Below are 26,338 nucleotides of genomic sequence, written 5' to 3'. Positions count from 1 at the left end.
GAAGCAATGCTGAAAGTCTTTCTGGTGGACTTTTGCAAACTTTGCTATGTTGCACCATATAAAGTGTCAGAAAACGTAATTTCTTGCCTTTTTCTTTCTGGAAATAAATATATTTTCCACTACAAGCAGATTAACCCTTTTATTTTGATGGTTTAATGCAAGTTATTTTCTAATTAAATAATGAAAACATGTTAAAATCCAACTGTTGCCCTGATGTAGGCAATACTAAACCATGATGGAATCAGCATGGCTGCAGGAAATGTCGGTGTTGTGTATTTAGGTTTATTTAGTGTTGAAAATCAGATCATTCATCATGATTTAGTTCTGATCTTTATAATCTAACCAAGATAAATGATATTGATGCATAAAATCATGTTCAGAACATTGTCGACTATTACGGTGACTCTATGTTATTTACTCAGAATTTCCACATTTTCCTCTTTTTACTAAATAAATTCACACGTTCTTCCTTTTAAAAAGTAGAAAAGCTTCACGCAGCTCCACCAGCATCAAGCAGCAACGTGCCAGATAGTCAGGAAAGATCCAGAAAACTGACAAACATTCATTAAAATGAAGCAACGACGATCAAACTCTGGAATCTGACTCCAGTTTCTGGTTCAGTAAAAGGCTGGGATCTTTTTTTCATATGTAGTGTGTATACAGTTAGAGAAAAGAAACTTAGACTCTTCTAGACATTTATTTTATTTGTCGCCTCCAGACACACCGACAGAAAACCCTGTAAAAGTCTTCCTTTTTACATTTACAATCATATGTACTGAAACAAATCTGTTTTACTCATGAACCATGTAGGCTACAGGCAACAAACCCATAAAACTTACACAAAAAACATCATCCAGTTAATGTTTATTTAATCTATTTTAATGCATAAAAATACCATCTTTTACTTAAATGGCATCATAATGCAAACAATATTGTGTTAAATAAATCACAGATGAATAAAGAAACCCAAACTCTGCACAGCCGTTTTTTCCAAAAGCCAACATTCCTGGAATAATAAGATCCAGCTGCCGGCCTGACGATGCAGCCTTTCCATCCTGATACAGGCTCCGTTAGGAAGTGATCAGAACGCCGCATTCCTGCTTTTTCCTGACGAACCTCCACCACAACCAAACCATAAAAGCTGCTTTTGCAGATTTCACGCCTCTGCACGCAGACAAGTCGGCCTGGAGCTCATAAACGCTCCGTTCCTGCTCAGCTAAAACCGGCTCCAAACCAGACCAGAGAAACTAGAGAAAATTCCTCCACCTCACTGGAGCTGCTGGAAAAGCTCAGGTTGTCTAAAACGTCTAGACCAGCGACTGTTTGATATGGAAGGAAAGACTTGAAACTGGTGCTCCTCCTGAAGTTAATCTGACTTTTGACCCTGGGAGGCGTTACATTCCTCAGTGGTGAACATGAGGGAGGAAGACTCGAAGCCAAAAGCAAACCCGGACTATTTTATCACACTGAAGCCAGGACTGCGGGAACTTTTCCTGAACCAAAGTAACCTCATCCCTGTTGTTTATGGATCTGTTCACAAATAGTGTGTTTACTCCATTAAGTTTGACTTTTAAAAACATATTTTGACAGAAAAAATGACATAAGATTGTTCCATGGAGGACAGAGCAGGACGAAAGAAGCATTCACATCTCAAACTGCACAAAGTCTGAGCGAATCCAAAGAAAGAAGCAGAAGGAGGTGAACGGATTCCCCAGAAAGGATCCATGGCCCCGTCCCAGAACTGGCCAACGACGTGAGGAGGAACAGAGTTCCTGGATGTGCAGGACCACCTAAATGATGTGTGTTAACCAAAATGTGCACCTCAGTTTGTGACAGTGAAGTTTGACGTGATGATGATGATGATGAAGCAACCCGAGTCTGCATCGAGTCAAATACAAAGTTTTGGAAACACAGCTTCCTGTTTGATGTCAAGATGAAGCTAAAATCCATTAAAGCCTTTACAGATAAACTTAATCTGACTTATCTAAACTCCTTAATGCACATGCTCAAAGTTTAAGAGTTTATTGCCGTTGAAAACAGGATGTTTACTACAGATTATTTTTTAAAAAAAACACATGAATGGAGCACTACATGTTCTGGTTCCTCTTCACATTTCGACATTATCAGACCAAGACAACACCTAACACACGACTAGTTATGGTGTGACCACCACTACCAGCAGGTTTGCTTTAAATTCTGCTGAAACGTCCTACATTCATGACATAATATCACAGCTCTCACCTGAAGGTTTAGTGTTAGTGCGTAAATAGGATTAAATGTTTTTCAGTAGTTTAGTCGCTGGCATCTCCAGATGTGTTTATTGCTCTAATAGTTATTTTGTGATCTGTGAGTTAATAATTTCTTCTATTTTATTTTGTACAATCGATGATCTCTATAGTAAACGATACTTAATTATTTTCAGCATGTGGAGGGATGAATAATGTCAATAAAATGTTCTAAACTTAGATCATTCAGGCACCTCTGACAATTTGTTTAGAGAAAATAAACCACAGAAACGAGAGATTTTCTGTTTCTTCCTGTGAGAATTTGTTATTTCCCGGAGGGGAAAAAAAGATTTAGTCCTCTCTTTTTAATCTGCGTTGCGTTAAAGAGAGAGAGAGAAAAAAATCTCCCTTCACCTTCACTGACAAGGAAATGTATTTACATGAATTTGTTGTTTACATAAAGTTAGAAATAAATATTTGTCAGGTCTCAGTGGGTCGTCCCTCCCTCCGCTCTTCAAACCTTGAAGATGCTGCCTTCACTGACCAAACTTTTAATCCCCGCCGAGTTTTTTTTTATCATAAAAAGTCGCACTTTCTGCGCCAGAAACCTGCTCCGTTTAAATAAACGTGTTAGCAAAACTTCTCCCTCCTATACGGACAGAAACATCAGTAGTCGATGGTATAGATGATCCACATCCCCGCACAGAAGCAGCCTTGTTCCTGTCCACCATGAAAGCCTCCGCGAAGCAGAGAGACAAAAGCCGCTTTACTGTACCTGTCAGAAGCAGTGCTGGTTAATCCGAATCCCGGTCCTTCCAGACCGCATCTTCCTCCCTCACAGACTTTACAAAGATAAAAAAAAAAGAACCTGCTGGGATTTTCTTTAACGTTCAGAAACGAAACAAAGTTGGAGCGAGAAGGAGCGGAGGCAGCGACATGATCCTTCAGAATGAGGAGGGGCTGCAGGGGAGAGGAACTTAAAGGGGACCTGATGAACAAGCTCTCCTCCCCCTTAGCTCTGAAAACCTCCAGACTGGACCTCACACTGGACTGAGAAAGCTGGTTCAGCAGCATCTACTGGACATCCCAAGGTGGCCATGGCAGCTTTCACACATCCATCATCATCATCATGTTTGCATGCGCGGTTCCGTGGCCAAGACGCGTGGTTCCTCGGGGTGCGTGTCTATAACGCTGAGCCCAAAGCATCACAGAGCTCCGAGAACACAGCACATGGCAGTCGGAACTGGTTCATGGGCCATGCAGTAAGACTTGCTGGTCTAAAAAAAAAAAAAAACGCCCACTCCGGAGTCTCGCGCCATATCGTCCATCAGTGCCAGATAAACCTTGTACGTCTTTACGCACTGGGGAGCCTTTTTATACCAAACCATGAATTTTCTGAATAGCTACAGGTGGAGGGAATATCCCGATTGTAGCCTGACTGACGAGCATGTTTCCAACCACGTTATTTTAATGGTAATTATTATTAACCTGTCTGTATTCAGGCTAAGTAAGACTGTCGCCTTATTTAGCCTGAATGGATTTTATAACAAGTTTTGTTTCACAAACATATTTTACTGGTTGAGGTTCTAATTAATAACATAAATCTCCCTTTCTCTTGTAAATCCTGATAATTGTTTTCTGAGCTGCACTCTTAAAAGTATTTATATGAAATGTGCCTCTATTCATTTTAGCAAACAGCGTTAATATTTAACACAATATAAAGGTAATATTTAGTTGTGCTCAAATGTCTCACATTTCAGATTTCCTTGTTTTTATTCTGTTCCGTCGGTGTTGCAGTTTTCTTCAGATTTTGTGCCTATAAGGTCCGTTTATGCTCCCTTAAGTAAAGAGACGTCCTTTCAAACTTCGTACATCCTCATACTTTCATGCATCTTTTGTGTTGCCATGATTGTTAGTTCTGTTCCTCCACTATAGACAGTGCTGGGTTCAGTTTACTCCCGCGACTCGACGTCCGTTTCAGACACCGTTTAACAGCAGTATTTACCAGTATACAGTTGTTTTCAACCACCCAACACACCCTAAAACACTCAGATATCCTTTGTTCAAATGCTGCATAACTTTGTGCTGGACATCATTCTTCTTCTGCTTTTATGTTATCTTCCGAAACCGTCCGTTCATCTGCATATCTGTCTTCTGCGTCACCCATAAATGGGCCTAGGAGTGTGGAGGTCAGGACATTCTCCCGCCAAGTTTTGTTTTTATAAATCCAAACATTTGACTATAAATGGCGTACGCCGGTTTTTGTTGTACACCAGATTTTTAAATGACATCTCTGGGCTCCACATCACTCTGCTTGTTGTTGTCAAGGTGTCCCTGAGCAAGACATCCAACCCCAAATTGCTCCTGATAGGTCGTGGTCACAGACAAGGTCCGAGAGACAGTCTTCAAAGCAATCCGCTTTTGTGTTGACGTCAGAGTGGTCGTGTTCGTGCTCTTGTTCACATGAGCGCCTCTAGTGTTCAAGTCAATATTGCAACACATTGCCTCGTGTCAACGCCTACATGCCAAATGAACGCTAGGAACACATGGCAGCCATGATACCTACGCAGTCATGTTGCTGGAAGAAAGTATATCCCGGCCCTAAGGCTGCAGGCCCAGATTCTGTCGCCCATCCACCCTGAAGCACTGTGCCGATCAACTGTCCTCGGTCTTCACAGACATTTTTAACACCTCACTGAAGACCTGCTATGTGGCAGCCTGCTTCAAGGCCGTACCCATTATCCCAGTCCCCAAAAAGACAAGGATCGCAGGACTTAATGACAACAGACCCATCGCCCTGACTTCTGTGGTCATGAAGTACTTTGAACGCCTTATCTTGACCCAACTTAAAGCACAGACTCTCTCCTAAATCCCCTGCAGTTCACCTACAGAGCTAACAGATCTGTAGATGACGCTGTAAACATGGCCCTCTAATTCATTTGGACTTCCCAGGATCATATGTCAGGATTCTGTTTGTGGACTTCAGCTCTGCCCCGAGATAAGCTCTCCCAACTAAATGTGCCAGACTCCATGTGCATGTTGGTCACAGACTTCCTGAGAGACAGATGGCAGTTTGTGAGGCTGGGTCAGCTTGTTCCTGTCTCCTGGTCCATCAGTACCAGATCCCCCAAGGCTGTGTACTGTACACCAACATCTGGACACCGGTCTGTCAAACTCCTGAAGTTTCCCTGCAGTTGAACAGTGTCCAAACTCCCCCCAAGTTTCTCAAACAACTCATAACTCACTTATTTATCTAATTTTATTTCTTATCTTATTTCATTGGGTACATATTTAAAACATTTGTGTGTGTAAATTTGTATATGTGCTTTTGTTTGTCTGTCTGCATTTTTTTGCACCTGAAACCAACAGATTCCTTTTACTGTAAACTGTTCCTGGCAATAAAGCCTTTCTGATTCTAAAAGGACTGCAGACACTCCCACAATGGCTAATTACCCTTCCAAATTCTGTGCACGAATGACGTTGGTGCGCATTCTCTGAGTAGGATGTGACTGGTAAAGTAACTCCACTATTGAGAGGCTACTGCCTTAAAGGTGGCAATGAACATAATTGCTGAATGAGCCTGGCTGTATAATGTAGTAATTTTACCTCAAGTTGACACGCGTTAAAGACCCACACTCCTGGATTCTTGGCATCATAGGGGAATTGCTGCTGCGGTGTCACATTTCCCTTCATCCTACTGTGTCCTCGCCTCTTGTGGGATGGCATCTTCTGCCCATATTCGTCTATTTTTTAAGTTAATAACATGCTGGTAATGCTCAGTAGCTGTTGGGTAGACTTCAACTGTTTCCACAAACACATCCGTGACTGTTTGGTTTGGTAAATTCTGATCTCTGTAGCAGTTCCACAGCCAAATGTACCTTTACCTGGTATGTACAAGAGCCAGGTAATAGCGTGATGTCATATTGGTGCGACACCTTCCTTGAAATTAAGAGGAAAGCGACAGAAAAGAGGAGAATGATGGACATCCAGCAGTTTGTGCTCCTTCTTCTTATGTGGATTTAAAATAAAAAACATTCATTCAAACATGAAACTGTTGCTGCTTTGTTTGTAGTACCGAGTCACACAGGAAGTGATTCCTCTTTCAACCAATCAACGGACTGCTGTGCGTCAAGCTCCACCCTGGGACGGTCTGGGTCAGATCTGGTGCCCTTCCCACTTTTTGCCTGTAATCCTTGAGTACAAACACATGGATGTTATGTCTTGGTCAGACTTAGGATGAAGAGACTCACTGAGTAGAAATGTAGTTTTATTGTTAAAAAACTTTACTCTTTATTTGCATGTTTTTGTAAATGTTTGTAGAATAATTCCACCTACAAAATGGTTTGTTATTACTACATCGTGGCATTCTGTTTTAACAAGGTGGTAGCATATAAGTAGAAAGCTAACTCATTTTATCAATATTTGAAACTAAAATATGACTAAAACGTACGTCTGGCATATTTAAATATACCCTACAGATATTGCAGGATTCTGGCTATATTCAGTATATTGACCTCAGATATTCCCAGACATGACCTCAGGCCATATCCTGAACATTTTTATGATAAAAAATAAGATGCTTCTGGTTCCTGGAAGTACCCCATACCCCTATTTATGGATTCTGGCCCTTTTCACACAGTGTTAGCAACAGGTGACACGTGTGTTCAGCTGTTTACCACATCTGCATCTGTTAACGTGGGAACATACAGGTAAATGTTAGTGAGAAACTTCCTTATACTCTTAATTTGAGGAATACAAAAAGCTCCCCCCAATTCTGACATAATTTCAGCCGTGAAGTTTCTCTGTTCTTGGAGGGAATGTTGAGTTGTGTTGCTGAACGCAGCTTAATATTAAACTGGTAACAAAAATAATAAGTGAGGTTATAACATCGTCTGACATGTTATAAAATCGCTAGTTTTTAATATGCGTGTTTTAGTGACAAAGCTTATTCCCTTTAACATAAACTGATTTATTTATTCTGTCTTTTGTTAAATCTGAAATTTCTCTTTGGATTCAATTGGGATAAAGGCAGTATATATCCAGGTTGTTTAAACCAGGAGTTTCTAGCTTTTCCATTTTTATTTACCCTTTGCAAACCCATGAAAACTAAAAAAAACTAAGCTATTTCAACATCAAACCTTTTAATAAATAAATAGCTAACCTTAATTTGATATGTTGTGTGTATGCTAATTTAAACTGTATATAATAAACAAAAGATTTGGAGTTTTTTATTATTATATGATAATAAAAAAAAGACATTTACGGCATCAAGGCGTCAGACTGTGTTAAGTAAAGATCTTTCAACTATTTTCTATTTTGTAAACTATCAACTATTTTTTCTTGTTTTGTGCTGGTTTGTTTAGATTGCAGCTTCCAGCGCGTTCTGCTGAATGGTGGAATACCCTCCCAGTCTGCTGCTTACAATAACTTGCAAGAAGAAACCCACTAAAAACCACAGCAGCTTTTTAGTAAAGGTGCAGCAAAATCACCTTTTAGGTTACAACAATCACAATAAAAAAAGTAAAACCCTGGAGGGAAGTTGGTAATATAATGGTATAATGGGACCTTTCACATTGAAAGACTTCTTCCACGAAATTGGAATATACAAAAATAAACAATCCTAACAAGTGGACACAGGTCACAGTAGTCCCACCATCTATGCACACTACTAAAACAACTACAATGCTGTTAAATATTTGGTAGCTAGCTACCTAATGGCCATTTAAATAGTGTATAGGTTGAGGTCCTTTAACAGAAGAACATTTTAAAGCTGTAAACTTCATGGTGACAACAGCGCTGGGCAACAGTTGCAGTCTCTCCTTACATTCGTTATTTGCTGCTAACTAATGTTGACTAGCTAGTAGCTGCCTCTCCGTGTTAGCACTTTAACTACATCGCTGTTAGCACTTTGACATTTGTCTGTTGTGCCACATGAAATGTTTTAGCACTTTCATGATTTCATGTTTGAGAAATGTGGTCTGATAAATTCTTACATCACTTGGCTTCACCGCAGGTCTCAAATGAGTCAGATTGTGTCTGCTTCTCTTCATACCAGTGATCCACATACAAGGCTGACACACAAAACAACTTCACATTAGAAAATCATAGAACATTTTATTTCATTGCACACGCCTCAACACTGGAACACAGATTTTTGAATTTTCCATGTTTTTGACCACAAATGAATCCAACATAAGGCAAATGTGCAAGTCAAATTTTCCAGGTCAGATGGGAGAAGATGAGTACAATCACCACAGCTGTATGAATGAAATGTGCACTCACAGCACGAGCTGTATCAATCTCACGTACATGCTGCTAGCTGAATGCTGCCTTTTCTCAAAATATTGTCTCTTCACTTGTGAGATGAAGGTTTATAGGAACGCATCAACATTAAGAAACCTTCTTGTCTAATAAATAATAAGTGCCATCTCTCTGAGGTTCAGGTACAAGATGTAAAGCCCAACGTAGCACAAAAACTGAACAATAAATGAATAAATAAATAAAACAATGAAACACGCTCTACTGTTGATTACAGACTTACAAATTTCCTCTCTCTGCATTTCTTTCAGTTAACAGCAAAATCTTCAGCTCCATCCAAAACACAACAGTAGAAAACCTGGTTTTTATATGTGAAACATCTGCTGTTGCACATATGAAGAATATTTTGCACATGGGAATTGCATTTTTGGAAGAGTTTATAACCTGTGTTTTTGCACATGTGGAAAGTGGTTTTGGGACATATTTAAAGGTAATAACCACATGAAACCCGTATAAAAACATGTGGAAACATATATATGGCACATATGAAACAAACGTCAAACATCTGGCACAGTGGTTTTGGAACATTTTTATGGTAATAACATGTGAAACCCTCTTATTTAATTGTAAAACTCATGGTTTTGCACATGTGAAACATGTATTATGCACATGAGAAAAATGTGGTTTTGGGACATTTTTAGGGTATTCGCATGTGAAACTCAGTCACATGTGAAGTGTGTTTTGCACTTGTGAAACATATATTTTACACATGGGAAATGTGGTGAATCCAAAATGAAATAAAACGTGATCGTACCAAAATTACAAAAATGTGGTTTTTGTAGACGGGAAGTAATTGATGTGGATTAAAATGACTCAAACTGGATTAGCCAGTTAAATTAGGATACTTTACGTAACTTGTAGAGAATGAACGTCTGGACTTAGTGCAGGTGTATTTCACCACGTTGTTGTTCAGTCTTTGTGCTAAGTTCTGCTGAACTCCTGACACAAGTCATCTTTGACAGCAACAAGCGATCTTCCACAGACTGAGTGTTCCTTCAATATTATGGCACAACTTTATGTTCACCGACAAAATAACCATTCAGAAGTCGGTTAAAGCGTATCTCAGTCTGCATATGAATGAAGCACAAGTAGTCCACGTCACTCTAAGAGCACATCTCACAGTGGTACCAAAAGTAATACAGAGAATATCTAGCATAGTCTTCATCATTCATTATTATTATTATAGTTTCCATAGTTATTTTCTGACAGTATTGTGCTAATTCTGTAGCAACAATAAGGATAAACATCTCCCACAAAAATGACAAACAGTAAACCTTAAACCTCATGTTCAGGTTACCAAACACACACAGTTAAACTGCATCTAAAAGAAAAGAGTTCACAATAACAGTGTTGTACAGAAATACCGACACGAGTACAAGTTGCTGTTGAGGTAATCACTTCAGGGTAAAGAGACAGTAAAATGTTCACTTTATTTCAGAGAAGTTTCAAAGATTCAGCCTCTGACACAAAAAAGAGAGAAACCAATGGATCATTATACTTTTTCTGAGTGTAAACACACTTATTTTCTTGTATTTCCACGTGTACGGTACACAAAACCACGAAACAACTTTCAAATGTAGGTGTGATGGAGATGCTGTGGCGTACATTCACATGGTTTCTCTGGACGGGTGAGGAGTAAATGCTTCCTGTGCTGATGGTGGGGTCAGGTGGAAACTACCGGCAAAATGGAGGCACATTCCTCTCCTTAGGCAGAGGGGTTATGGAGGACTTTTTTCCTTTTTTCACCCTTTCTTCTTCTTTATTTTTATGATAGATTCTCACACCTCTTCAGCAAAGAATCCGGAGGCCTAGGGTAGTAGCCGGTGGTGCAGGGCTTGTCAGGGGAAAATCTGGGGAACTTGTAATCCAGAGGGAGACCTGCAGAGTAAAATAAAGCTGATTGAGGGCAGGCTGCCTGGATGATTAATGCTCCATGTAGCTTAGTAAGAAACAATTCAGTATTCAGTGGCAAGGCACACATCGTTCTGTACTGCAGGCCATAATCACTCAGCTGGACTCATGTTTGATCTCCTTCCTAAGAGAAAAAACTTGAAATAATAGCTCACAGGCCTGCAAACTCTGGAAAGCTGAACGCTTGTAGGTCGTTTCTCCAAACACAGAATAATCCATACTCCCTCAAATGCATAAATGGTGTTGTATTGCAGTGTACATGCTCAAAGTGACAGGAAGTTCCCTGTCACAGTTCCAGTTATTCCTGCTACTATTTACCTGCTATCCTCACTAAACCAACCCCAGCTCAGAAACGTCGTCTTGGCTTTATTCCAGCCATAGAGGAGCATTATTTTTCTTCTTTTCAGACACACATAGAACTTTCTGCTCACTTATTGATCTTTGGCTGCTCCTGATTGGACATTACCGTCAATCTAAGCTCTCTGATTGGTGGAAAGTTTGACAGGAAGTGGTTTCATCATCATTTCCAGGATTGTAAGCCTCCTGGATGGGATATAAACGCCTGTAAATTGGAATATTAGTTTATTTTACTTTTTAAATTCTTTTAACTGTGCATCTATAAGTTCTGAGACATCATGACATGGATGAAAGCAGGCCAGCACGGTTAGGGTGGACCTGGACCAATCTGACCAGGATCAAACTCAGCATGAAAACAGCTCTAAGCTTATGATCGCATGGAAGATTAACACCTTTTTCCCAGGATCTGCTGGTTCGCTTTAATTCCAGCTGCGGTTCCACATCTGTGTTTGCTTCACTTATTGTTTGGATTCTTGTGGATGTTTCTGTGTTAGGACAGAACGATGAGGCTGTTTAATGTGCGGATTTGGGAAGATTTTTTTAAACCACTGAATGTTTCACATCAAACTGCTTTTTTTTAATCTTCCTGAATATTTCTGTACCAAATAAAAAACATTTACTAGAATGAATCATCATACATTTAATGTGTTTCTAATTCTAATAAACTAAGGACAGTGAGGAATGCTTTGGTTACTGTGGATGAGTCAGGTGTGGGTAAAAACAAACTGCATTGGTTTGTTCCTGTCGGCTGGGTTGGAGTGAATCCACTGGGCTGTGTGGTGTTGTGATGAACAGATGTAGCCTCTAAACAAGAAGACACTAAACACTGTGACCATATATGAGGAAACTGGAGCTGGCTCTTCATGGATTCTTGTGGTCTGGATATGAAGTGTTTACATTTTCATGCCTGAGTTCTGTCAGTGTTTGTAGTCTGGGGACAGAAACGCCTCATGTGATGAGTAATGAGCAACATTTTTCGTACGAGTCTAAACTGGCTCATGTTGGGAGTTTAACTCTCCTCGTGTGCATCGAGTCTGTTCCCATAATGGCTGATGCTGCTGGTCGACCCTCTTTCCTGTCCTCGCCACCCAAACCGGTGCAGGAAGATGGCCGTCCGTACTGGTCCTGGTCCTGATGGAGGGTTTCCTTCATGGTCCTGGTTCTGATGGAGGCTTTCCGTCCTTGTTCTGGTCCTGATGGAGGTTTTCCATCCTGGTTCTGGTCCTGATGGAGGCTTTCCATCCTGGTTCTGGTCCTGATGGAGGGTTTCCTTCTTGGTTCTGGTTCTAATGGAGGTTTTCTGTCCTGGTTCTGGCCCTGATGGAGGTTTTCTTTCCTGGTCCTGGTTCTGATGGAGGTTTTCCGTCCTGGTTCTGGTTCTGATAGAGGCTTTCTGTCCTGGTTCTGATGAAGGTTTCCTTTCCTGGTTCTGGTTCTGATAGAGGCTTTCCGTCCTGGTTCTGGTCCTGATGGAGGCTTTCCGTCCTGTTCTGGTTCTGATGGAGGCTTTCCATCCTGGTTCTGGACCTGATGGAGGCTTTCCGTCCTGGTTCTGATGGAGGCTTTCCGTCCTGGTTCTGGTTCTGATGAAGGTTTCCTTTCCTGGTTCTGGTTCTGATGGAGGCTTTCCATCCTGGTTCTGGTTCTGATGGAGGCTTTCCGTCCTGGTTCTGGTTCTGATGAAGGTTTCCTTTCCTGGTTCTGGTTCTGATGGAGGCTTTCCATCCTGGTTCTGGTTCTGATGGAGGCTTTCCGTCCTGGTTCTGGTTCTAATGAAGGTTTTCTTTCCTGGGTCTGGTCCTGATTGAGGGTTTTCTTTCCTGGTTCTGGTTCTGATGGAGGCTTTCCGTCCTGGTTCTGGCTCTGATGAAGGTTTCCTTTCCTGGTTCTGATGGAGGCTTTCCGTCCTGGTTCTGGTTCTAATGAAGGTTTTCTTTCCTGGTTCTGGTCCTGATTGAGGGTTTTCTTTCCTGGTTCTGGTTCTGATGGAGGCTTTCCGTCCTGGTTCTGGTTCTGATGGAGGCTTTCCGTCCTGGTTCTGGCTCTGATGAAGGTTTCCTTTCCTGGTTCTGATGGAGGCTTTCCGTCCTGGTTCTGGTTCTAATGAAGGTTTTCTTTCCTGGTTCTGGTCCTGATTGAGGGTTTTCTTTCCTGGTTCTGGTTCTGATGGAGGCTTTCCGTCCTGGTTTTGGTTCTGATGGAGGCTTTCTGTCCTGGTCCTGGTCCTGATGAAGGGTTTCCTTCCTGGTTCTGGTTATAGGTCATAATTTAATGAACTGGTTTAAATGAACACAGTGATTAGAAGCTGGATCAAAGTGGATCATTACTTTTTCTGTTCATGGTTTTTTTATATCTCATCTATCTGCTGTTTGCTTCCACATACCTGCTATGTGCTCCACACTCGGTATGGCCATGGTGCTGTATTTGTGGATGCAGTGGCAGCACCAGGTCAGCTTCTGGTGCTCCTCATCGTCTCCTCCACTCCTGTGGACATCAACAAAGTAGGACCCCCACTGGTTGGACACGGCGGAGGGCGACTTCATGCCCTGCTCCTGTGGAGGTGGTTGACACACACACACACACACACACACACACACACACACACACACACACACACACACACACACACACACACACACACACACACACCAAACCACACAGCGTCATGTGAAGATTCATTTCCAGACAAGTGCAGACCTGATTAAAGGAAGCGGGATTAAAAGGACATAGAGCGAGACTTCAAACTGGCTTCATCTCAGGACGTTTTCAGAAAAGCAATGAATCATTTTTCTGAGAAATCCCCTACTTTCTGTTATCACTCAGACACCATCAGCCCCTTACCGGAACATAGAAGCGATGAGTGGAAATCACTGAGATAAAAACATGGAGCATTGAAAGGAAGGATATCTTAATAAATCTCTTCTATCTGCAACAGTTGTGTAACTCAGGCCTCATTGGAGGATCTTTTAGATTACATTAGTGGTATCTCAGCATTTGAGCAAACGAAGTGGTCATTCAACAGGAAGGGGAGGAAATGCTGTTTTATCAGGTTCTACGGCAGCTAACGCCTCAACTCTTTTTTCTTTGAACAATCAGCTCCAGATCAGTCCCCAGAACAGAAGACTCTGTTTCTGGCTCTGCTGCCCCAGCAGATGACTGATCTCTCCTCCATGGACTGATGGAAGGTATGAAACATCTTGGTGTTCTTCATTAAATTCAAACTACAGTACTGAATTACTTTTACCTGCAGTAACAACATCCACTCAGTCCCAGCTGCTTGTGGTTGGAACTTAGATTTAAAAGGTAACAAGGTTAGCAAAGCAAGTCTTCGTAGCGAGGCTGGATACAGGAAGTAAAACTGCTTCCTAGAGGCCCGCGGCTGCACTCTCAGCACATCTTCCCTCAGTCAGCTGATAACTTTATTAGCTAATGCTAACAGGAACTAAACACATTTAACTTTCTAAATACAACCAACCACAAACCACACAAAAACTAAGATAGGTGGCAAACTTAGCGTACCTTCTGTTCTCACTGAGCATTAGCTTTGGCCACTGTTAGCAACTTCCTCCAGACCCCTTATGAATAAAGGAAATTATATAGGCTCTGATAGGACCGGCCACTGCTACTGTAGTGGCCGGTCCTACCAGCCAACATGGACATGGACAGCTGGACTGATGACATTAGACAGGGGTCCACGGTCAGGGAATCTTATCTGGAGATCTCACAGGTTTCATTATTAGTCAGACATCAGTGCTTCAATGTGAACTATGATTCATCAAAATCTGATTTTAATAACTGATAATCCAAACTGGAATTAAAACCTTGAAGCAGTTTGTGCTACTGACGGAATAATTTTTATTTCCTGGTCACAGCGTTGCCCAAATTAATCATTAACTCTCAGCAACACTGCAGCTCCTTGTCTCCTAGTCCGTTAACATGAACTGGCATAACAAACGTTACCTGTCACGTTAACGTGGATGACAATATGAAAACTTAGACATTAGTGTGTGATACCCACCCACTGCCACCAGTGGACGTCAACCACGGACCCCCCCCTCCATGTCAGACAGCAGTAATCTTCATGAAGTAAAGGTCTTTGTTCTTTGTACAAGATTTCTTTGATATTGTTAAGAAAACAGTCCGATTATCTTCTCTTCTGCTGTGACCTGCACAGAAGCGCCACCTCAGTGACGGAGGAGGATCGACTTCTGGTGCTTACAGCAGCAACACAAGCCGACATCTTCCCACATATCTTTTCAAGGTTATAACTAGAGACGTCACCATGACTGGATTTCACAATCAATGGTGAAATTAAAGGCCACGATTAATTAATCATAAAGATCCTCCACAAAAGATTACATCTGAACAGCAGATCAGCACAACTCATCCACAATCCTACCAACATCATCTAAGATGGTGACATGCCTAAACTTCAGCCTTTAGTCACATTTCTAGACTGAATCCAGTCTGTACCAGTACATCCAGCTGGTACGGGTCCGCTCTGCAGAGGTAAAGTGACCTCTGATCATCTGATTGGTCTCTGTTCCATTCAGATGATAAACCAGTAGAAGGTTCAGATGGATGAGGATCAGACTGGACCGATCTTCTGTTTTGATTTAATTTCTTAATGTGTCTTTTGCATCCTGCTGTAATGTTTTTCATGTTTTATGTAAAGCACCTTGTCTAAACTTGTCATACTGTTTGAAAATTACAAGTTCTGTTATGGTATAAAGTAAATGTTCAGTTGACTGCACTGCAGTGTTTCGGGTGTGTGTGGTCTGTTATCATGTATCTACACTACAGCACCACAGTCCACTGTGTTTGGAAGAAGAGGAAGTTCAGTCCAGGCCCTGGTGTTTTTTTTTTTTTTTCCAAAAGATGTGCTGACTTTTGACTTTTTAACATCCTGCTGCTTAATATCCTCCTTTGCTGTGTGAGGAGGAGGAGGGCTGTGTTACACCATACACACTATTTCCTGTAAATTATTTTTTTGCTGTGCTGCATTAAGTGTGTTTCATCACGTCAGCAGGGATTTCTGATAGTTTTCTTGATTATAAAGAGTAAGTTTTAGGACACAGGTCTCCAACATATTTTCAGTGAAGCATATAAGAAGAAACCAGAGACATCAAAGTGATGTTCAGTGTGTATCTGCTAACTCAGGGCTCATGGTGGTAGGAGGCCAGAGCTGGGGGCGAGCGTGACCAATGGATGCTAAACGGAAACAGATGCTTCACTTAACTTACCTCAAATTTTCCCCTTTTCTCCAGCGGCTCCACTTGAGCCTCATTAGACATTGCTGCGTCACTTTTCGGGACGCCCTCCCCTTCCATTTCCTCCACTATCATCACCGTCTCCCACTTCCCAAAGCTGGTGGCGGGGAACATATCCGACCTCAGGCTGTCGCCAAAATACACCACCTGCATGGTGAGGAGAGAAAAAGTGGTGAGTCATGACGGCGGACACCATGAGTCTGCAGAAGTCATCTCAACCGATCTGGCTGCCACATCTCCGCCATGAGCCGGAGCCGGTTGTTCTCAGCCACATTCCCAAAGAGCAGCAGCTCAAAGCTTCACGTTTCAGTGGCCTGTCTGGTCTGTTTGTCTGAAGGTGCAGAGGAAATGAAGCCAGGAACGCTGGAGATGAAAACAGAGGACGAAGGAAGAGGTGGTGGACTCTCTCAGTTCAGGTGGCTACTTGATTTTATCTAAACCAGAACAGATTCAAACTTTCTGATACTCTGCAGGTTGCTCTCATCATCATCCAGTTATTTATAAAACGCTTTAACACCAGCTGAGACAAAGTGCTGCAGACCATTGGACATACATGACTCTGGGAGGACAGGTCTCACATGAGCCACTACGTCCAAACACAACTACCTCTGTCTTCTTTTTACTTAAGTTTAAAAAGTTTAGGGTCATCAATGCTTTCATATCCTCAAGACAAGCTAAAAGAGGTTTAATGGAGGCTTCTCTTCATCTAAATGGTACATAAATTTGGCAGCTGTCGTGGTTTCTGAAAATTGACCCCAGAGCAAGGATCTCCAACTCCTCACAGTCTTCGAGGGCCGCTGTTCTGCAGGTTTTAGTTGCTTTCCTGCTCCAACATCAGATTTAAATCAAAAGGCTTTGTTGTGTCCCAACTTCTCTGGAACTGCCCCTCTGGTGGCTCAGCAGTGCTGCTTCCAGACACACAGCATCATGATAAATATTTCTTTAGCCAGTGGTTCCTGCACAGAGGCAGCACATCATGGAGGAGAGCGACGGAGAGAAAGAGTCTGGTTTGAAATGAACTGTTTCCCAGTACAGCTGGACCTTATGTTTTTCTATTTACCTCCATTAAACCAGCAAAATAAAACTTTATTATTTGAAATCTATTGTAATTTTAATTCTAGTCTGATTCTAGCTGATGTTTTTTAGAGATCTTGCATATTTCAGAAAGATGATGCTAAACCATATCCTGTCCCAACAACTGAGATTTGTTCCAGAAATTAGATTCAACTAACTCTGAGTGTTATCAGAAACTCTGAGTTTCTGCTTCCAGATCAGCTGTTTTGAGCTGCTTCATCATCTCTGAGTATCTTTATCCAGAGTTTGGAACCACAATAAAAACCCATGGATCTCTGATACCTGGAGTCACCATAGCAACCACTGCCAAAACCTGGAGCGAGAGGTTCATACAGCAGTGTACGAGACAGCTGCTGCTAAGGAGAGAGATGCATTATGGGAGAAAACTGCTGCCTGGGTCAGTGTAGAAGTTAGAATCCACGGTCCATATTTAACCTGATTAAAACCGGTCCATGTGGGTTAAAATTTTGGTGGATAGAATAAAATCTGAGTTTTATTTAGGTTAAATCCCCCTGGGGAAAACACACATGGAAGAAACTGAAGATGAAAAAAAACATCTTTCCGAAAGGTAAGGCAGGTTGTTCTCCACCACCTTCATTTCTATTTCTGTTTCACACTAGCTGATATGAGTAAAAAATGAGTGGATGTTTCTACATCCAATCATTTAAACCCCCAACAAATGATGTTTTAAGCGGTGCAGTCCATGTCCTCTCACCTTCCATCCTGATTAATCTCAGTGTACACCCACATTTAGTCTTTTCCTGATGTTACAAAGAAAGGTCCCATTTAGAAAAACAAAGTATTGCAGCACAAAGCAAAAAACTGTGTGATTTAATCTCATGTCCACGGTGTGTGATGTCAGGTGATTGTACTGTACAACGCTACCGTCTGATGAGAGAATGATCAGGAAATGATAAATCATCTATTCAAAGTCTGAACATCTTCCCTACGTAAACCAGTACACTAATTCAGCTTCGAAATCTCAGACAGTCTCTGAATGAAACTACATTTAGTGGCTGGATTGAAAACCTCCTGGATGGGATAGAAATGCCTGGAAAACTGCTTCACTAATGTCTTAAATGTGAGCACTTGGTATCCTCCAGGAGGAGAACAAAGATTTAGACTGGAGAAAGACGTCTGACAGCAGTAAACTCCTGTATGATCATGTCCTGTCAGCCCTACCATGACCCCGTAATTTTCAGCACCCTGTTTAGAGTGAACCGTAATCTTCCCTGAAAGCCTCCATTCAGCCCACCTGCTTTACGTCCTGTCAGGTGAAAGTGGAGTGGAGTGAAAACACAGAGCGCCTCGGGTCACCCCGGAGGACTGTTTAAAGAAGCTCTAAGTGCAGGTTGACACTGGATTTTACAGAGCTCTCTCCACATGGCCGAGGAACAGAGGGAGCATTGAGTAGAGGTCTTGGAGGTGAGGGGGGTCGATGACGAGGACTGCTGACTGGATCTGGGCTCAGCCAATACGGATCTGCCTGAGCTGGATTCCTCCTGTCAGTTTTTAACAGCTGCTGTTGTTTATTCTCTACAGAGAGACAAATGGATTTATTTATTGTGATGTAACCAGATATGTTTCCTCCTCTGTTAGTGGAGTAATCTCATGCACCGTTACAACTGTTTTAACAAATAGATTCAATTACAACCTAAAATGTTTATTCTGGGAATTCTTCCTGGTAAAATCAAACTAAACAAGGTAAATAAAAAGATTATTGTCTACTGTTTGTTACAAGCCAAACACAACAAGCTAATCTGGCTAGCTGGGCTAGCTGCATCGTGTAACACTTACTCTGAAGATGATGAGTAAATATTGCACCTTTTAGAAGATTTTTATTAGTTCTAATAGGCGTGAAACTGGGTTTTTTACAGGTTGTAAAAGCCCAGCTAGGAATTTTCTACATGTTACATAACTTCTTTACTTGTTTTTTTATCTAAAACATTCACCTCATTTGGTGAGTGTTCATTTAGAGACCTGAAAAACAAGTACATTACCGTATGAAGTACATGGTCAAAGCTATCCATGCATGTACTTTGATTCTGCAGTGCAGAACACTTTAGACCATTAATGTCAGCTTTTATCTGAGAATGTGCACCAAGAGAAAAGTGTCATATGAGACAAAGACTAAATCATCTTCAATAGTATAGCAACTTTGCTAACTGCAGAGGTGTCATCATAAACCTGGACTGTATGAACAGCTCTAACTGGGACACGGTAGAGAACAGGATTACAACCCAGAACACACCTAAAACTGGTTTTGAAACAGTAAGAGCAGACCAGCATTAAGCTTTCTGCAACAGTCCTCCTCAAAGTCCACAATTTTGAATAAAGTCTGGGTTTATTTGAGGAAACAAATCTCTAAACTTCAGGAAGGAAGGTCAAATATTCAACCAGACATTAATTTAATTTCCTGAAATACCGATTCTAAAACTAACGATCTATTTATACTCACCCTGATTCCAACAATTTCTTCAGAATGTTGTAATAAACAACATAAACATGCATCCTTAAGGTTTGAAACTGTGACATCAACCTCTCCCACCTTACTGCCATGAATGAGTCTGCAAGGCAACATTTTCACATGGGGAAAGTAGAAAATCTCTAAAAAAGCTCTTTTGGACAACGTTGGCCTTTAGTCACCATGGAGACAAGAGGGGATGGAGAAAATGAAGCCTGATGGACGCTTTAACAGACCAGCTCAGTGGAGGGGCCCTGAAATTACTCAGGATGTCTTATTTGTCAAATCACACCTTGCTGTGTGTGCAGCGAGGAGGCTGCAAAACCCCAAACAAGCCGCAGAGATCACAGCTTTATCCGGGTTTATTAGCTTCACTTATCTGAATGCAGGCCTCATCACAAGCGTCTCCAGAATATTTTGCTTGTATGTGAACAAAACTCCAGTGGAAGAAGTCTGTTATTCCTGACACACGAGTCTATGTTTTATCAACGAGCTCCTGGCATGCTGGCGCTCAGCTATCCTGTCGTCAGTCATGGACAGAGCCACGTTCCTCCTCCTCATCACACCGGTGTGAATCCCCCGCAGCTGATTTATCATGAAGTGCTCATCTCTTTCAGGCTCTGCCAAAAGCTGAAGTTGGAGTCGAGCTCAAAGTGAGCTGCGATCAGAGCTCTGGCTGAATGTTCCTGTAATGTTGGCGAGTGGCATACCTTGGGCTCTGGTTTCCCTGTCATGGTCCTGAGCAGCTCGTGCAGGTGTGGCCAGTTGCCCTGAGAGTACCAGCCGGGTTTGTCCAGCGACGGCAGGCCTTCGCTCTCCTCCACGTCGTTCACTGCAGGAGCAAAGACTGAGTAAAACAAGGAGCTTTCCACAGACAGACATCACAACCGCAGAAGGAACAATGGTCCTCATTCACCAACACTTTCACACTTTTTGTGGCGTTCAGGAATGTTTTGTCTTTCAGGATTTGTTCCTCAGTCAGAGATCCTCCAAAGAATGAGGAGAACACATCTCAGTTCTTATGGCAGGACTGAATGACTCCCATTTTTAAATTAATTTCTGATTTAAAATGTTGCAATTAGCAAATTGCAAAGGAGCGCTCATCTTATTATACACAGCGTCTGATCGAGGTTTCTCACCTGCAGCGTCCACGGCTTTACAAATCCACTCACTGTCGTCACAGCCTGGACCAGTTCAGTCCTGCAGGTTTTCTATGTTTCCCTGCTCCAACACCTGACTCAAATTAATGAGTCATTGTGCAGAACTTTCTTCTGGCTTTCTTTTGTGCTCCTAAACTCTGGATGAACAGCCCCTGTTTATCATGGCAGACGTTCACTCTAAGTCCAATTCCAAGATTTTTTTTTAATAGAAATTCTTTGATTTGAGTTTATTTACTCAGTAATTTAAAATTGTTCTGTGGCAATCATTGTTTTCATGTTTCATAGTTAAACCTGTGCTAGGCCACTAAATGATAGAAACATACATTAGTCTATAATAAATATAATTTCAATTATAAATTTAATAGACCCCTTAGTAAAATAACACGTATCAGAGACAGTACTGGAACATCCCAAGTCTAAAAACACGTTCATGAATGTGACAGAGAGTTTTCTGAGGAAACTTAAAGAATTTAAAGATTTTTAGGAAGATCTGGTGAATGAGGTCCAGCGATCCGACTCAGCTGGATGAATATTTGGGATAAAACTTACAGAGCTGAAACATTTGACATTTAATGTGAAACTATTCTTTGGGTGTATTGTGTAACTCTCATATTGGCACATCAACCAAAACACATTTCTTCCAAGAAACTCTTGTTAATGTGAGAAAGTCTGATGAAAGTCATTTGTTGATTTTGGGTGTTCCACCTCTGAAGAAAGACATCTTGACAGCTCGGCTTTATTCCAGCAGGTAAAACGAGATGCGAGTGAAAACAGTGGAGACCCACATGTTCCAACCACGTCTTGCCCCTCTCGTTTGAGTCCAACTTCAATATCCAGCATGTGTCAGCCAGGTTGGCTCCTAAAACCTCATATTTACCCTCTGAAAAGGTGTGAGCCTTGTGTTCAGCCATGCACAGCATTCAGTCTGACTGAACATAGTGAGCTCATGAACAGTGACTGAGGATTTTCCTCTGGTTGGATATGAAAGGAATTTATCTGAAACCAACCGAGAAACTAACAGCCGTTTCTCCTGGGAAAACTGTTGCACCTAACGGGCATGCAATAACATGAATGCTAGAGAGTAATGTGCAGTAATAACACACTGCTGGATAATAAAGTCAGTGTTATTATGTCTCAGCAGGTTTAAACCAGACGGCAGATCTTACAGGCTGAATTTTTAAGAGTTTGTTTTAGTCCTGAAATCCTGCAGAAGGATCTGTTGTTATGGTCTTTTGCAGACCATATCTAGGCTGATTTAGAAAACCCATCTTTGTAAGAGAGGAAAAAAAGAGAAGATGGTTTATTGGTCAGTTGAAAAGTTTATCTGAGCTTTGTGACATGGTGCATTATCCTGCTGGAAGTAGCATCAGAAGATGCTCCACTGGGATGTTAAAGGGATGGACATGGTCAGTAACAATGCTCAGGTAGCCCGTGGTGGTTAAACCAGGCCATGTTGGTACTAAGGAGCCCAAAGTGGGCCAAGAAAATATCCCTCAAACCAGTGGTTCCATATCAAGGGTCCAGGTCCTGTGGTTTAGTGATGTCACTTCTAGTCCAGGTCCTGTGGTTTAGTGATGTCACTTCTAGTCCAGGTCCTGTGGTTTAGTGATGTCAGTTCTGGTCCAGATCCTGTTGTTTAATGAGGTCAGTTCTGGTCCAGGTCCTGTGGTTAAGTGATGTAACTTCTAGTCCAGGTCCTGTGGTTAAGTGATGTAACTTCTAGTCCAGGTCCTGTGGTTTAGTGATGTCAGTTCTGGTCCAGATCCTGTTGTTTAATGAGGTCAGTTCTGGTCCAGGTCCTGTGGTTAAGTGATGTAACTTCTAGTCCAGGTCCTGTGGTTTAGTGATGTCAGTTCTGGTCCAGGTCCTGTTGTTTAATGAGGTCAGTTCTGGTCCAGGTCCTGTGGTTAAGTGATGTCACTTCTAGTCCAGGTCCTGTGGTTAAGTGATGTAACTTCTAGTCCAGGTCCTGTTGTTTAGTGATGTCAGTTCTGGTCCAGATCCTGTTGTTTAATGAGGTCAGTTCTGGTCCAGGTCCTGTGGTTTAGTGATGTCAGTTCTAGTCCAGGTCCTGTGGTTTAGTGATGTCACTTCTAGTCCAGGTCCTGATGTTTAGTAATGTAACTTCTAGTCCAGGTCCTGTGGTTTAGTGATGTCAGTTCTGGTCCAGATCCTGTTGTTTAATGAGGTCAGTTCTGGTCCAGGTCCTGTGGTTAAGTGATGTCACTTCTAGTCCAGGTCCTGTGGTTTAGTGATGTCAGTTCTGGTCCAGGTCCTGTTGTTTAATGAGGTCAGTTCTGGTCCAGGTCCTGTGGTTAAGTGATGTCACATCTAGTCCAGGTCCTGTGGTTAAGTGATGTCAGTTCTGGTCCAGATCCTGTTGTTTAATGATGTCAGTTCTGGTCCAGGTCCTGTGGTTAAGTGATGTAACTTCTAGTCCAGGTACTGTGGTTAAGTGATGTAACTTCTAGTCCAGGTCCTGTGGTTTAGTGATGTCAGTTCTGGTCCAGATCCTGTTGTTTAATGAGGTCAGTTCTGGTCCAGGTCCTGTGGTTAAGTGATGTCACTTCTAGTCCAGGTCCTGTGGTTTAGTGATGTCAGTTCTGGTCCAGGTCCTGTTGTTTAGTGAGGTCAGTACTGGTCTATGTACTAATAATCCTGGTAGTATTTCTGTAATAATGGCCCTGGTACTCCTGCTGTAATAATGACCCTGGTACTCCTGCTGTAATAATGACCCTGGTACTACTGCTGTAATAATGATCCTGGTACTCCTGCTGTAATAATGACCCTGGTACTCCTGCTGTAATAATGACCCTGGTACTCCTGCTGTAATAATGACCCTGGTACTCCTGCTGTAATAATAACCCTGGTACTCCTGCTGTAATAATGGCCCTGATACTACTGCTGTAATAATGGCCCTGGTACTCCTGCTGTAATAATGGCCCTGGTACTACTGCTGTAATAATGGCCTTGGTACTCCTGCTGTAATAATGACCCTGGTACTACTGCTGTAATAATGGCCCTGGTACTACCTCTGTGATAATGACTCTGGTACTACTGCTGTAATAATAACCCTGGTACTCCTGCTGTAATAATGGCCCTGGTACTCCTGCTGTAATAATGATCCTGGTACTCCTGCTGTAATAATAACCCTGGTACTCCTGCTGTAATAATGACTCTGGTACTCCTGCTGTAATAATAACCCTGGTACTACTGCTGTAATAATGACCCTGGTACTACTGCTGTAATAATGACCCTGGTACTACTGCTGCAATAATGGCCCTGGTACTATCTCTGTAATAATGACTCTGGTACTCCTGCTGTAATAATGACCCTGGTACTACTGCTGCAATAATGGCCCTGGTACTACCTCTGTAATAATGACTCTGGTACTACTGCTGTAATAATAACCCTGGTACTCCTGCTGTAATAATGGCCCTGGTACTACTGCTGTAATAATGGCCCTGGTACTCCTGCTGTAATAATGATCCTGGTACTCCTGCTGTAATAATGACCCTGGTACTCCTGTTGTAATAATGGCCCTGGTACTACTGCTGTAATAATGGCCCTGGTACTACCTCTGTAATAATAACCCTGGTACTCCTGCTGTCATAATGGCCCTGGTACTCCTGCTGTAATATTGACCCTGGTACTACTGCTGTAATAATGACCCTGGTACTCCTGTTGTAATAATGGCCCTCGTACTACTGCTGTAATAATGGCCCTGGTACTACCTCTGTAATAATGACTCTGGTACTCCTGCTGTAATAATGACTATGGTACTACTTGTTGTCAAAACTTTATTCAATATTAATGTTTCCGTGGTTACTTGCTATACTGTTACATCCCATCAGCCCAAACATAGAAGCTGCTGGTTATTCCAGCCTTGTACATACAGGCTCTATGTGGGATTTCCTGGCATCAGAGGTAACTTTTATGTCCTGTGTTAAAGTGACAGGTGGATATTTCAATACTGAAGCTACTCAGCTAAACTAGTCTTTACACATAGGCTACTGTCCACATCTGTCCACATCTGTCCTGGTCCAGCTCAGAAACAGCTGTAAACTGGGCTAATGAGGAAATTTTATTAGTCCAGGTTAAAGCTGATAAGGAGACTTTGTGTGTTTATCTGCTTGTAAATTATGTGATTGCAGTGTTTTATGCTTGTTGGCTTATTTTATTGGATGAAATATATGGAGAGTCCTGCTGGACCAAACATTCCTCCACAGGTGGGCTGCTGCATGGGAAAGTTTGGGAACCCCTCTTAAGGTTGGACAGACTCTTATCTGTCTAAGCTGAGTTGACTTGCATTTCTAATGTTAGTAGATCACATCAGGTGAAGCTGCTGTTGACCACTTCTTATTTTTATTGCTGCAGAGAATATTGTTGTTAACATTTTATATTTATGGTAAACTGGCATCTAAATCATTTGCTGACAAAATGACTCCATCATGTTGTTTCAGGTTAACATGAGATCATGAGATGAATAACGAAGTCCTGCTGGGACTGATGGATTGAATCTTGTGATGCGAGTAGGAGAGAAAAGCTCTGGACTGGTGGCTGATAGTTGTGTGTGGATGCCTATCTATATGGAATATTGAGCTTTGGTGATTACTTAGCCTAGGTGTGTGTGTGTGTGCTTGCATGTAAGCATGTGTGTGTAGTATATGAATTGGGGAGGCCTGGGTGAGTGTATAACTCCTGGTCTGACTTTTTGTCTTTTGCCACCGACATGTGAAAACAGTGTAGAGGAAGAATCTGGAAGATAAGAACAAATCCTAACTTGCACTAATGAGCCGACCTCTGAGAGGCATCCTGGCTCTGCTGCCCAGCTGTTTTCAGGTCTGTAAGGTAAGACCACCAGAGTCCTCAGGTTCAAACTGAGGTTAAATATGCCACAAAAATAGAGGCGGGCCAGCATTAAAAGAACAGAGCTGAGCACCTGCACATGTGCACACACACGTGTACTCCCAGCTGTGTGACAGGAATGAGTGGTATGAGAGAAGCAGCAGCTTTAAAACATCCTCCTGGGAAGAATTCAGGTCTCTGATGTTTCTGGATGCAGCTGCGGATCAATCTGGACTCTGACCAATCTGCAGCATTCTTACTAACATTAATCAAAGCAGGATCTGAAGGAGTAGGACTTCTATAAGCTTTGACAAGATGGTTTAAATCAAGGGTTCCTGATGCTGATCAGAACACATTTACTGCTACTTGATCTACTAGTTGATAATAGAAACATGTGAAATTGCATTAGAGTGCTTTTAAACATGCTCATTTTTATTTAAATGTTTCATTTTCATGGAACAGATTTTTAAGGTAAAATGAACAGTAGCAGGACTAGAGAAATGATCAGCCTCAGCTGCTACAGACTGGTTTATACTGGGATTAAAAGCTTCAGCTGCTACAGACTGGTTTATACTGGGATTAAAAGCCTCAGCTGCTACAGACTGGTTTATACTGGGATTAAAAGCTTCAGCTGCTACAGACTGGTTTATACTGGGATTAAAAGCCTCAGCTGCTACAGACTGGTTTATACTGGGATTAAAAGCTCCCGTT

General features: G+C 41.9%; 2 protein-coding genes across 3 annotated transcripts in view; both read right to left on the bottom strand.

The window, feature by feature from the left end:
• dse (dermatan sulfate epimerase) overlaps window positions 1-3,256 on the bottom strand; it is a 39,044-nt gene extending 35,788 nt beyond the window's left edge. For both annotated transcript variants that reach the window (XR_006009134.1, XM_041976169.1), the window contains exon 1: window positions 3,001-3,256. The gene's annotated coding sequence lies outside the window, so the exon portion shown is untranslated. The remainder of the gene's footprint in view (window positions 1-3,000) is intronic.
• A 6,066-nt stretch (window positions 3,257-9,322) lies between these two features.
• nt5dc1 (5'-nucleotidase domain containing 1) overlaps window positions 9,323-26,338 on the bottom strand; it is a 61,698-nt gene continuing 44,682 nt past the window's right edge. Inside the window, exons 9-12 of the mRNA XM_041976167.1 lie at window positions 20,330-20,451; window positions 16,055-16,228; window positions 13,195-13,363; window positions 9,323-10,421 (exon numbers count right to left, since the gene is read on the bottom strand). Of these exons, the coding sequence (XP_041832101.1) occupies window positions 10,309-10,421; window positions 13,195-13,363; window positions 16,055-16,228; window positions 20,330-20,451 (578 nt within the window). The 3' untranslated portion in view covers window positions 9,323-10,308. The remainder of the gene's footprint in view (window positions 10,422-13,194; window positions 13,364-16,054; window positions 16,229-20,329; window positions 20,452-26,338) is intronic.

This window comes from Melanotaenia boesemani, chromosome 22 (genome assembly GCF_017639745.1).
Source record: "Melanotaenia boesemani isolate fMelBoe1 chromosome 22, fMelBoe1.pri, whole genome shotgun sequence".
NCBI lineage: Eukaryota > Metazoa > Chordata > Actinopteri > Atheriniformes > Melanotaeniidae > Melanotaenia > Melanotaenia boesemani.
The sequence above is the reverse complement of the archived record's forward strand: the minus strand, read 5'-3'. Positions and strand labels throughout refer to the sequence as shown.